At 39.3% G+C, this 13,583-nt stretch overlaps 1 protein-coding gene across 4 annotated transcripts in view; it reads right to left on the bottom strand.

The window, feature by feature from the left end:
• The window catches only part of LOC129397125 (ranBP2-like and GRIP domain-containing protein 4), a 72,722-nt gene that overhangs the window by 9,975 nt on the left and 49,164 nt on the right, over nt 1–13,583 (bottom strand). For all 4 annotated transcript variants that reach the window (XM_055107528.2, XM_055107532.2, XM_055107534.2 and 1 more), the window contains 3 exons: nt 11,038–13,261; nt 3,861–4,000; nt 1,107–1,308 (listed from right to left, as the gene is read on the bottom strand). In XM_055107528.2, the coding sequence (XP_054963503.1) occupies nt 1,107–1,308; nt 3,861–4,000; nt 11,038–13,261 (2,566 nt within the window). The remainder of the gene's footprint in view (nt 1–1,106; nt 1,309–3,860; nt 4,001–11,037; nt 13,262–13,583) is intronic.

The following is a 13,583-nucleotide window of genomic DNA, read 5'->3' on the forward strand; positions in this document are numbered from 1 at the left end:
AGAGAAATCCAATAAACATTGAATTATTCACTGAGGAAAGAAATGATGTGTGGGATTTAAGTCTCTAACTCTCCCCTATTTACGCCAAAAGATTGTCCATGAGTTGAAAACTGTTAGAGATGGGTGACAACTCAAGAGAGATTATAGTGTCTTCCTTGTGCTTGTAAATGTCAAAAATAAAAGTAATTTAAAACTAAAACAAAAATGAAACCATAATTCTTAAGATGCAGCTTGAATTCAGTTAACTATAGCAGTTGTATATGAAGCATTTCAAAGAAGTTAATGACATCACAGTATTAAATCCATCTGACATGGAAACCAACTCTAACTACATCATTTTTTTTTTTTTTTTTTGAGATGGAGTCTCGCTCTGCCGTCAGGCTGGAGTACAGTGGCGTGACAGATCACTGCAACCTCCGCCTCGTGAGTTCAAGCGACTCTCCTGCCTCAGCCTCCTGAGTAGCTGGGACTACAGGCGCATGCCACCACGTCCAGCTAATTTTTGTATTTTTAGTAGAGATGAGATATCACCATGTTGGCCAGGATGGTCTCAGTATCTTGATCTTGTGATCCGCCTGCCTCGGCCTCCCAAAGTGGTGGGATTATAGGCATGAACCACCGGCGCCTGGCCTGTGGCACAGTTTTAAAACTGCATTTGCCTAGAAAGTGGACTGCTGTATATAGACCAGGTGTTGGGCTATATGACTCCATTGTCTTAGGCTATTTGGGGTTGGAGGAAGGAAGAGGGGTGAAGTAGAAAAGGAACAAGCTAATAAATGTTTTTTAAAAAGTAGAATTTAAAACAAAACCACGTTCAGCTGAACACCAGAACTCAACACCAGGATAAAAATCCAATTTTCAAAGAGCTAGAAGATCAAGCTAAGCACTTATTGTATTTTGCTGAACATTAAAATTATATAAATGTACTACAGTTGCCTCAAGATGTTAAAAAGTCAGCTTTTCAAATCTAGTCATGGCCTACTCATATGACAGACCCAATTCAAATGAGCAAAATTGAAAAGTTACACATACAGACAACTTCTCAACCACCAGGCTGTTTAGTTTAAGTTAGAAGTCAGAAGTTCTGAGACTCTCCTTTTACCCACCTTGAGCAACCGCAGCAAGTTTTCCCTTTTCTTCAGGGCTGAGCTGCAACATTGTATTTATAACAGGAAGAAGTCTCTCTCTTTCACTACCTGGCTTCAAGAAAATGAACTGCAGCAAGACGTTCTTCAAGTGTTCCACGTTAGCTGCAGACTCGTCTTGCTCTTGATTCCTTTCCAATCTTCTTATTTCACTTTTGAGAAGCTGGTGTTAGAGAAATGAGTTAAAAATGGGCTTTAGGGGCTTCTGATTAAATATGGCAGACTGAACTCATGTATTTTTCTTCTCTTCCCCCCAAATTTCCCCCTTCCCTCCATATGGCAATAAAGGAAGGAATTCAGTTAACTACAGCAGCTGCATGTGAAGCATTTCAAAGGAGTTTATGACATCACCATATAAAATCCATTTGACATGAAAACCGGAACTCCAACTATGAGATAATTTCAAAGCTGCATTTGCCTAGAAAGTGGATTGCTGCATATGAACCAAGTGTTGGGCTATATGACTCCATTGTCCTAAGCTATTTGGGGTTGGAAGGAAGACGGGTGAAGTAGAAAAGCAACAAGCTAATACAAGAGGAGAAAAAGTAGATGAGACACATCAAGAAATTCTCACGAGAAACAGATGAAGAGGTGGAAATGAGTCAGTCCAGCAGCTTACCAAGTATCACTGACAAGAGGAGAGGATGCATCCTGTGTAAATACTGGAGTTCTTGTCTCAGAAGCACAGGGTATCATGGAAATGGAGGTGAAAGCTGGGGAACTGATGGAACATCTCCATGAGGAGCAACTAACTGGAGCCATGGGTTGGTACCAAGATGTTCCCTCTGCCTTCTACTTTCGATAGAAACTAAGCCAGTTTGGCATGGGGCTCTGAAAATGGGCTGAGGGGAACATCGGTAGCCTCCACTAACCCTCTGCCCCTACGCTGTTCCTAAAGTCCCAGGCAGTTAAGACGTCCACAGTGAACGGCACTTAATCAAAAGTTCAGACACAGTGAAAATTCAGGAATATAAGACAATGTAAAACACTATCAGAGAAATGAGGCAAAGAACGATATAAAAAAGGTAATATCATGTTCAAGTCTTTGAGGAAGATTTCCAGGTTGAAACCAAGCCATAGCTTTTAGTATATTTTCATTTTAGGTTAGGCAAGAAAGTTAGCGAACTTTGTCCTCAAACCTAGGACCATTTAAAAAAGTGACAATAAAGAAGACGAAGAAATCATGAAGAGAGTATAAATTTATGAAAATATAACATTTGGCCAGGCGTGGTGGCTCATGCCTGTAATCCCAACACTTTGGGAGGCTGAGGCAGGCAGATCACGAGGTCAGGAGATTCAGACCGTCCTGGCCAACATGGTGAAACCGTGTCTCTAGTAAAATAAAAAAAATTAGCCGGGCATGGTGGTGCGTGCCTGCAGTCCCAGCTACGCGGGAGGCTGAGGCAGGGGAATCACTTGAACCTGGGAGGCGGAGATTGCAGTGAGCTGAGATTGCACCACTGCACTCCAAACCTGGTGACAGAGCGAGACTGTCTCAAAAAAAAAAAAGAAAATATAACATTTAAATAAGTCATTTAGGTTTACTGGGCTAGTGATTTGTTAGCTATGATAATGTTTTTATTAGTGGGAAAATGTTATTTTATAGAGATGCACACTGAAGTATTTAATGGTGGAATGTCATGATATATACAATTTACTGAAAATAACTGAATTCGGCTTTAAAATAATCTGACAAGGATAGCTAGTGGCCTTGCACAGTGGCAGGACAGATCTATTAGGAGCAGCAAAGTACAGGGGAAAAGCATGTACTTTTCAGACAGCTATGAGTTTGAATTTTGTTCCACCATTTACCAGCTTCAATTTTTCTCTCAACCAGTGATGAGATTAAATAATGTATGTAGAGCCCAGGGCCTGGGTCATAAGAACTCCGCAATAAGCAGTATGACTATATTCTGAGGGGTGATTTATCAGTGAGCCAGGGTGGAAATACCTCATTTGAGTAATCCTCAACTGTTCTGCAACATTCCTAGATGTTTCTGGTGTCTACTTTAAACAGGAAAAACTTCCCATGCCACTTTGCCATCTCCACCTGAAAACTGTTTAGTAGTTCAGTACTATAAATATCAGTTGAATAATTTAAATTCACTGGTTATCTTTAGAATTCAAAGACTCACACCCATTTTTTATTTAAGCATATGTGAACAATGATTTGTGAACATCTCTCTAGTTTCTAAATCTATTAGGGTTTCTTAGGAAAAGTAGGAATTAAGAAATAATCTTTATGTAATAGGTGTAAAAGAAGTATTTTGGCTGGATGCGGTGGCTCACACCTGTAATACCCGCACTTTGGGAGGCCAAGGCAGGTGGATCACGAGGTCAGGAGATCGAGACCATCCTGGCTAACATGGTAAACCCTGTCTCTACTAAAAATACAAAGAAATTAGCCAGGCATGTTGGCGGGCACCTGTAGTACCAGCTACTCGGGAGGCTGAGGCAGGAGAATGGCGTGAACCTGGGAGGTGGAGCTTGCAGTGAGCCGAGATCGTGCCACTGCACTCCAGCCTGGGTGACAGAGCAAGACTGTCTCAAAAAAAAAAAAAAAGGCAATATTTCTCACCATCAGGAATCTAATATAAAGATCAAGACGTTATAGATGCATCTGCAATGTGAATTTTTAAACTTGGGTGCATGTGTATGGAGGGTCCAGAAAACCAAACTGGCGGTTTTCACGGTGGCCAGGTTTTCTGATCTCACCTTAATTTGCTCCATAAGGACTGTATTGGTTGCCTCTGTTTCCCAAAGCAGGCCGATTAAGCGATGTGTACTTTTTGTGATGGAACTGAGCTTCTGAACCAATTCTTCTTTGGTAAATTCAGCATGCCATAATGGAGGCTCTGCAAGATGTTGTTCCAAGAATTAATTTTCAAAATCATACATTACAGATGAAGATTCTAAATAAGAAAAATCTAAATATAAATATCTTACTATGTGATATTTTATAGGTCTGCTTTCTTTGCCATTCATCTATTCAGCATACCTCAATCAACAGATTATATATTGTAGGTGACACAAATAAAACAGTATCTCTGTTGTAAAGCATGTCATCTAACTGAATAAAGCCCTATGAGTCCCAGTTCTGAAATTTGTCAGAATTGTGTTTATAGACAGTTTTATTACACATCTTCTTCCCATCTATTAATATTCCAAGATTTTATGTCATTTCACGTATAAGGAAAGCATTAACATTTACTGGTCATGTATCATGTTCCCTCATAAGAATCTTCTATCAGGCGGGGTAGGTATCATTATTCAAACTTTACAGATGATGAAACAGGCTCACAGTTGACAGGTAATTTTTTCAGAAATCACAAAGTCAAATTGGCTTCTGGAGTCTGCTGCTCTATCATGATGCCTCCATGTCACCATTATTAACTTTGCCTGAAGGAACCATGACTTGCAGTTTCTACCCCACGTGGCCAGTGACCATGAATACAAATGACCCTTACTCCAGGTGATTCTGAAGTTTCAGGAAGATGACAGATTCCCCCTAAATTTTGAACAGTAATATTAATTACAAGTAATAAAATATACCAAAACATCACTACAAAAATTTAGCATTACTTCATCAAGAGGAATAAACTGAAACTGTCAGTTTCTTGGAAGGGTGAGAGGATAGTTTATCCTGCTGTCTAATACCCACCACCTATTTGTGACTATAAACTTCCCACCACTTATTTATGGTTCAAGCCTAGGGCAAGAGCTAGCATTTTATTTTTAAAAAGATTTGTTTAATAATTTTTCCATTTGGACAGTGTGATGGTTAATACTGGGTGTCAACTTGATTGGATTAAAGGATGCAAAGTATTAATCCTGAGTGTTGTCTGTGAGGGTGTTGCCAAAGGAGATTAACATTTGAGTCAGTGGGCTGGGGAAGGCAGACCCACCCTTAATCTGGTAGGTGCCATCTAATCAGCTGCCAGCGAATATAAAGCAGGCAGAAAAACCTGAAAAGGCGAGACTGGCCTAGCCTCCCAACCTACATCTTTCTCCTGTGCTGGATGCTTCCTGCCCTTGAACATCAGACTCCTAGTTCTTCAGTTTTGGAACTTGGACTGGCTCTCGTTGCTCCTCAGTCTGCAGATGGCCTAGTGATCGTGTAAGGTAATACTTAATAAGCATCCATCCATCCATCCCATCCATCCATCCAACCATCCAATTAGCCCTGTCCCTCTAGAGAACCCTAATACAAACAGGTAGTGGAATATTGAAAGAAATTTTATTGGAGCAGCCCAAAAAAGCATATGTACCTTAGAGTAATAGTAATTAAATAAGACTGTGAAATTAAAGAAGAAGAACATATTTAGACAGAGTAACAGACCAAGTTTAGTTTCGGGAGAATTAAGCAGCTGCTCTAAAGACTGTGTGTATGTGCTGGCGGAAGACACAGACTCCGTATCAGTTGTCTCCGTGCCTTCTCCCTCTTCCCGGGTTACAGTGTGCATGTCTAGAAGCGGGAGGTCTGTGTTCTCCTTTCTCGAAGGTTCTTCAAAGATTGTTGAGAGGAAACTGGGCCTATTAGATTTTTTTTAAAGGTTAAGTGTGAGATTGTTCAAAATCTATTGATTCGGCCTTACAGAGATACACAATAAAATGAAAATATCAAATGATAAGAGTAGAGGAATTAAGTAACTATAAGATAAGTGAAAGGTGTATGAAGAATTGCTAAAACATTTCTTAAAATTTAGTCATCAAGGCCGGGCATGGTGGCTCAAATCTGTAATCCTAGCAGTTTGGGAGGCTAAGGTGGGTGGATCACGAGGTCAGCAAGTTCAAGACCAGCCTGGCCAAGATGGTGAAACCCTATCTCTACTAAAAATACAAAAATTAGCCAGGCACAGTGGCAGGTGCCTGTAATCCCAGCTGCTGGGGAGGCTGAGGCAGAGAATTGCTGGAAACCAGGAGGCGGAGGTTGCAGTGAGCCAAGATCACGCCACCGCACTCCAGCCTGGCGACAGAGCGAGACGCCAGCTCAAAAAAAAAACAAACAAACAAAAAAACTTAGTCATCAAACTTTTAACTACGTTAGTCATTTTAATAGCAGCTATAAATTAATTGCTACTAGCTAAGATAAACTGTTAGATAACACAGCTCATAATATAGTACTACTTATTTTTTATTAATTTAGAGTAGAGGGCCAAACTACTGCTAAATACTGGCCAAAATTAAAAGATTAGATTCTAGCAATTTTTCAGGATTAGGTATTTCAGATTGCTGCATACTTCTTGAAACACACTTGCTGAAATCTGCTTGGTAGACATCCTCAATCACTGCCCTTATACCTTTACCTCTGCAGCTTCTTAATTGTTGCTGCTCACACCTACAGTGCTCATACAGTTAAGAGCCCAGAATCCAGGGCACGGAACTAATCAATTACATTGCCTAGCAAGACTTTCCTGTTTGCTGATAAACTGTAAAGTGTTATTTTTTCTGAGACAGGGTCTCACTCTGTCACACAGGTTGGAGTGCAGTGGCACGATCTTGGCCCACAGCAACCTCTGCCTCCCAGGCTCAAGCCATCCTCCCACCTCAGCCCCACAAGTAGCTGGGACTTCCAGGTGCATGCCATCCCACCCAGATAATTTTTGTACTTTTAATAGAGATGGGATTTCACCATGTTGTTCAGACTGGTCTCAAACTCCTGGCCTCACGTGATCCACCCGCCTTGGCCTCCCAAAGTGCTGAGATTGCAGGGGTGAGACACCACGCCTGGTCTAAACTGTCAAGTTTATCAGGCCCTTTGACATGTATTGGTTTATTGACTCCCAAAAATCTGAAGTTCAGAGAAATTTAATGACTTTGCCCAAGGTCTCATAACTGAGTTAGAAACCAGAATTGCAATCTAGATTTTTAAACTTCAGATTTCATTTATTTTGCATTTCATTAAATTGCCTTAGTCCTGACTGCCCTTTCTGAAGCATTTTCCTGGGTTTCTGGTAAGCTGACTGCTTATTCCACTGCTGATTGCTAGATTACAATCTCTTGTGCGACCTTTGCCCTGGCTGATTACTTCCTTTGTTGATTCTTTGGCATATGTTAAATTCTTCTGAAGTTGCTTTTTTACCCTAATAAGTGACCGATAGCTGCTAATGCTCCAGTGACAATATTTCCCATGGGAAACCAAAACACCATCAACTTGCTACTAAAATACTGCATCATCATGGCTGACATTTTTCCATTTCTTCCTGGAAGCAGAATGGAAGATACTGGGTGCGGCTGAACTAAAACTCCAACTAGTTGTAAATGTGAAAGCAAAGAAGCTATATTGGTTATGCAATTCTACACATTCAGTGCCGCTTGAGTGTTTCTAAGTTCCTTGCTCTAGCTAATGTTTCTATTTAAAAAGTAGACAAATTTGATGACTAACAACGGAGAACACGAAACAAATCTGGTGAATACCAGAATTAAGACATGTGTCAGCCAGGCGCAGTGCCTCATGCCTGTAATCCCAGCACTTTGGGAGGCCGAGGCGGGTGGATCACGAGGTCAGGAGACCGAGACTATCTGAGGGAGAATCTTCAGGTTTTTTCTTCTCTTTTGCTGTAACACCAGTCAAAAAAATTGACAAGGATAAGGTATTAAGTATTGACGTTAATACTCTACCTGAAAATAAAAACCATGGAACCTATCTATAGGTTAATACAGCATACTGAAAAAAAACACATATACTTTGATGCAGAGATGTACGATAATCATGAATTAGAATTAGCATCCTGATTTAGTGTTCTACCAAAAACCCTAAGTGAACACAGAATCTATTTAAAACCAAAGAAAACAAAAAAAATCTTGTGTTTACTTAATAGTCATTGAAAAGAATTACTACAAATTTCTAGAATTTAAAAAGCTTAAAAATTTTAAAGTGTTGCCTAACTATACTTAGCATACAATAGTTTACCAAAATATCCATGCATTTGCAGCAATTGAAAAAAATCTTAAAACATAAGCAAGTATTAGTATACATATGAAACTAATCCAAAGCCAACTGTGATTAGTTCCTGTAAGGAAAGTTAACAATTGCCAAGAATGGAAGGTGACTAGAGTTGCGTCTAGTTTGCCTGTGTTCAAGCATGATACTAGATAAAATTAAATAAAAACTGTTACTCTATGGGTAGCTAACACTATAAAATCTAAGACCATTCATATGGCTGAAAACAACCCATCCCCAGCCACCATCAATGCAAAGGGCAAAAAATTAGAAACAGAAAAAACTTCTATATGCAACCTGTTCTGATCTATTAATGTAAAGAAGAACTTCTGGCTAAAGGAGTTTAATAAAGTAAGCCAGTTATGAAGCATGCCATGTATACCAACTGGTGACAGGGAAACATTCTGAGAGCTATGGTGTCCAATATGGTAGCCTAGCCACATTCTATTAAAACCTCACAAGGTGGCTAGTCCAAATCAAGACATGCTAACAGTAAGTGTAAACACACACACTGGATTTTGAAGACTTGGTGAAAAACAATAATGTAAAATATCATTACTTTTTATATTAATTAGAAGTTAAAATGATATTTTGGACATAACGAGTTAAATCAAATCTATCGATAAAGTTACTTTCATCTGTTTCCCTTTTTAACGGTTTCTTTTTATTCTTTTTAATATGGCTACTAGAAAATTTATTTATTTATGTATTTATTTGAGATGCGGTCTTGCTTTGTCACCCAGAGCTGGACTGCAGTGATGTGATCACAGTTCACTGAAGCCTGGAACTTGTGAGCTCAAGTGATCCCTCTGCCTCAGCCTCCCAAGTAACTGGGATTACAGGCACAAGCCATTGCACCAAATGACAATTTTAAATTACATACACAGGTTATATTTTCTTTCTATTGGATGACACTGCTCTGCAGAACCAGTGCCCTTCCTTTTACAATGTGAAATTTGTCCCTCTCCTTCATTATAAACAAAAACTTAGTATCATTTCCTAGCTAGGAGAAATAACAGTACACCGTAAGATACAGATTCTTGTTCCACTTCTGCTATTACTCAGTAAAGACCCCTTGGGTAAATCAGCCTCTCTTGGCCTCAGTTTACTCATGTCTAAAGTCTTCATTTCTAAGGTCCCTTGGGACAATGACATTATCAGATTCAAAACAGAATAAGGCTCTATGTTCTACAGTAGTGTATAGGCACATTTGTTCTTAGGTCAGGGATTCCTAACCTAGAGCTCACAGAAACTGTACGCAAGTATACATCCACTTTTAAGTTAACACTTTTCACATTTCTCAAAGACCGTATCTTTAAAATAAAAGATTAAGAGCTACCTTAGCTGGTAATAAAACTGGTATACTTAAAAAAAAATCAGAGATTGTTACTTTATCATTGTACTTGTTTGGCATGGCTAAGATGTGTTACTGGTCACTAAGGGTGAGATTTCACTTCCCTAACCTGTTCTTGAAGGCCTTCAACAGATCCCACTTCTTGTTCCACTCTAGAAGCCACACTTCTAAAAATGATCTGTGCAACATACATAATATGCAAGCTGTAGAATGCTGGCTGTTAAAAATGGGGTCCATTTTCAAATACAGCATTTTTCTAAACCATGCACAAAAGAACAGCCCTACAGGGACACTCTTCCATACTGTATACATGCCGTTGCCACTACATGTGAATACTGGCAGACGTTAGTGGCTAAAGATAAACATTAGATAAAACATAGGTCTTCATTGAGCAGACCTCAAATAGCAGAGCAATGAAGTACATTACAAATCAGCATCCCAGTACATTTTAAAAAACAAACCAACAAGGGTGTCATGCCACCAGTCAAAAGGTACTTTGCTTAAACTGGCATTCTTTAACATGCATGTTGTAGTGGTAAGTACTTCATTTCATACAGCCACAGTTATTAATACTTTGCTAAGGGCTACCAGCTGCTAAAAACTGCTGTTATCTCATACTGAGAATGCTAGTTCTATACCTTTGCTCTCAGGCTGTGAGGAAGGGGTGCTAGTCCAAAAGGCCATGGGATTAGATTTAAAAAGGCTAAAATTAAATCCTAGAAAATAAAGAATATTTCATTTTTTAACATTTTAGGAAACAAAATGAATATGCTTTTAAAACATAAAAAGCCAGAATCCCTCAATTTATACCACCAATCTGACTGTCTTACATATTCATTTATCCCTGTAGTTTCATTCTTTGCTCATTTAATACATGAGCAAGACTGACATACAACACATAAAATGAGAACATCTCAATATCATGGTTTTTTTGTTTGTTTGTTTGTTTGTTTGTTTTTTTGGAGACAAAGTCTCACTCAGTCAGGCTGGAGTGCAGTGGCATGATTTCAGCTCACTGCTACCTCCATCTCCTGTGCTCAAGCGATCCTCCTGCCTCAACCTCCTGAGTAGCTGCTAATTATAGGCACACACCACCACGCCCGGCTCATTTTTGTATTTTCAGTAGAAACAGGGTTTCACCATGTTGGCCAGGCTGGTCTCGAACTCCTGAGCTCAAGTGATCTGCCCACCTCAACCTCCCAAAGTGCTGGCATTCTAGGAGTGAGCCACCGTGCCCAGCCTCAATATCATGTTTTCTGAGTGACAAAAGAAACAGAACAAATGAAAATGAACACTTTAAAAAAAGACTCACGTTAATGCGCATGATTCAAGCATGAGTCCGTACACTGTACCAAGTTCTTTTGCTCTGCCCTAGCATGATAGAAGTATCTTCCAGTTACTGAAATGTCTTTAACTAAGTTCTCTTGCTCTTTGAAACCTCACCGTGAACTTAAGGGAGAAAAAAAATTGCTCAAATATTTTGGGGGTGTTCACAAAGCATCGTTTATATCCCAACATTAGTATCCCACAGAGAGTCTGCATCAAGCTAAATATTAAAAGAAAGAAAAATTGTGCTTAAACAACAAAGTACCTACCCTTTTCTGGTGTTTTAAATGTGTAGTTGATTGAAGATTCTTCCGTTGGAAAGGAAGCAGAGAGATTTTTGACTTTCCTATCTGAAGACTGTTCGATATCAGAGTTCTTTGACAGTTCACATTTTTTAGGTTCCACTTTGCTTTCACATCCACTCTGGGCTACTGAACTAGTTTCACTATTGTTACTTTTCAAAGGTGCATTAAAACCAAATCCAAACAAAGACCCAGTGGCAGAACTGTTGCCAAATGCAACTGGTTTTGATTTTTCACTACTAAAAATGCTTTTAACAGACTCTGAACGAAATACAAACTTTGCAGGAGAAACCACTGCTTTTGTTGTTGTTTCAGATGTGCTAGACACTTCAACTTCTGAAGCTGCATCTGCTACATCATCACCCTGAATAACATCTGTCCTCTCTCTTGTGGTTTCTTCTAATACAGCTACAGCAATTTTGCCACATGGTGACTCTCTGGGAGTGCTTGACCAAGAAACATGAGGTGCTATCAAAGAATCTTTTTCCTGGGCTGTTTTTGCTTCATCAAAAATTTTCTTAAACGAGTCTGCAACATCCTGTAGTTTAAAACGAACAGCTAAATGCTCTACTTTTCTTTCTCCATCTGCAAAATCACATGCAGTCCACACCCATACTCTTTCTGTCCCTTTCATATTGTGCAAACTCATGTCTGGAGTTATTCTGTGATTGGCACAAAGTTTTAATACTTGGTCCCTTCTCATCACTATATGAACTTGCTTATTATCATAATTCTGTAAAATCTTTATATCACCAATGCCCCTTTCTTTCCATTGACCAACATCTTTATCATATCTGTAGAGTTCTGCCCTGTGACTAAAAACAACTTGTTCATTTTCCTCACCACTGGATACTTCAACTAGATCAGGTAAAGGAACAACAGGTTCAAAGTACTGTCCATCTCTCTCTTCTTCTTGAGTAACATCAGATTCTTCATCAGTGCCAACTGAAGTCCCACTCTGATTCAACTTGGCAGGAGACTTAGATAGACTCAAAGCAGATTTAAAACTGAAGTCAGATCCTGTTGTTGACTCATCAGAGCGGAAAAGATTTTTTCTCACAGGGCTACTTGCCAACGGAGAATCATGTACTGAGCTACTACTAACATTATCATCCAAAGCATCTTCCCTTAAATCATAGTTATCCCATTCTAATGTGGGCCCAGTGTTTTCAGGATTGGGTTTTATTGTTGTGTCTGAGGTACCGGCTGCACCTGTACCTGGACCCTTATTTTCTTCCTCAGTGACTTTTGTTTGATCATTTGTCAAAAATGTTTTGAAATCTTTCAGTCCACTCTTCATTTCTTCAGCTCTCTGTATTAACTTGGCAGCTCTGCCAGTATCTACAAGTTTATGGGGAGTTTGAAGTGGTATGTCTAACAGAAGCCGCTGGCATTCCTCAAATTTCTGCTTGAATTCTTCAGCCAGCTCTGGTGTTTTAAATTTTGCTGCCAACTGCTCTAGTTTGGCATCACCATCAGAGAAATCACTGGCTAACCACATCCATACTCTATCTGATCCAGAGAGGGGCTTCAGGTTCATTGTAGTTGTTATCCAATGATTAGCACACACTTTTAGTACTTGGTCTCTTCGCATCAGCATTCTTGGTTTGCCATTGAGCTCATTTATGAGGATTTTTAAGTTCCCCAAGCCCCTTTCTTTCCACTGACTTATCTCAGCATCAAATCTAAATAGTTTTACCCGCTGTGAATACAGAACTTTTTCACCTTCTTCTCCGGTTACAAGTTCTACTTTTTCAGGCATTTGAACTACTGGTTCAAAATGGATGTCATCGCTGTCCTCAGTCTTATAGGCATCATCATCTTTCTCAAAGTCACTGGAAGTGTTTGCTTTATTGGCCATTTTACCACATTGTGATGAGAATAATTTTTCTCCAGCACCTGAAAATCCCTTGAAATTGGGGTCTTTTTGGCCAAACTGAAATCCTTCTCCTGAAGTTGATTTTCCAACATCTGCAAATGTAAAAGTGTTACTTGTTTGGCCAAAAATCACACCACTGCCATTCTTCTGGCCACTAATATCCTGAGCCTGGAAGCCAGTATCATTTTCAAGAGGCTTTTCACTTTTCTTTTCTTGATTTCCTGGTTCTGAAATGCCAAATTTAAATCCATCAGCAGACACAGGGATGGAAAATCCTTCTTTGGTTGACTTAAATTCTGTATTAGAAGAACCCTGAAACATAAATGAAGGTGAATTTTCTTGATCCACATGCCCAAAATAGTCATGAAATAAATACCTTCTTCATTCCTAATTTATCAAATGATGTTAACAATAATGATGATGATGATGATGATAACATTTATTGAGCATTTATTAATGCACCAGCTGGGCACTGTTCTAAGCACTTTACATTATTATCTCATTTTAATATCCTCAAAAACCCTATGAATTAAGGTATTATTATTATCCTCATTTTACACGTGAGGCAACTGATGTATTGAGAGGTTAAGAAACTTGCCTGTGGTCAAAATAAGCAGAAGAGCAAGGGTCTAAA

This window comes from Pan paniscus, chromosome 12 (assembly GCF_029289425.2).
Source record: "Pan paniscus chromosome 12, NHGRI_mPanPan1-v2.0_pri, whole genome shotgun sequence".
In the NCBI taxonomy this organism is placed as follows: Eukaryota; Metazoa; Chordata; class Mammalia; order Primates; family Hominidae; genus Pan; species Pan paniscus.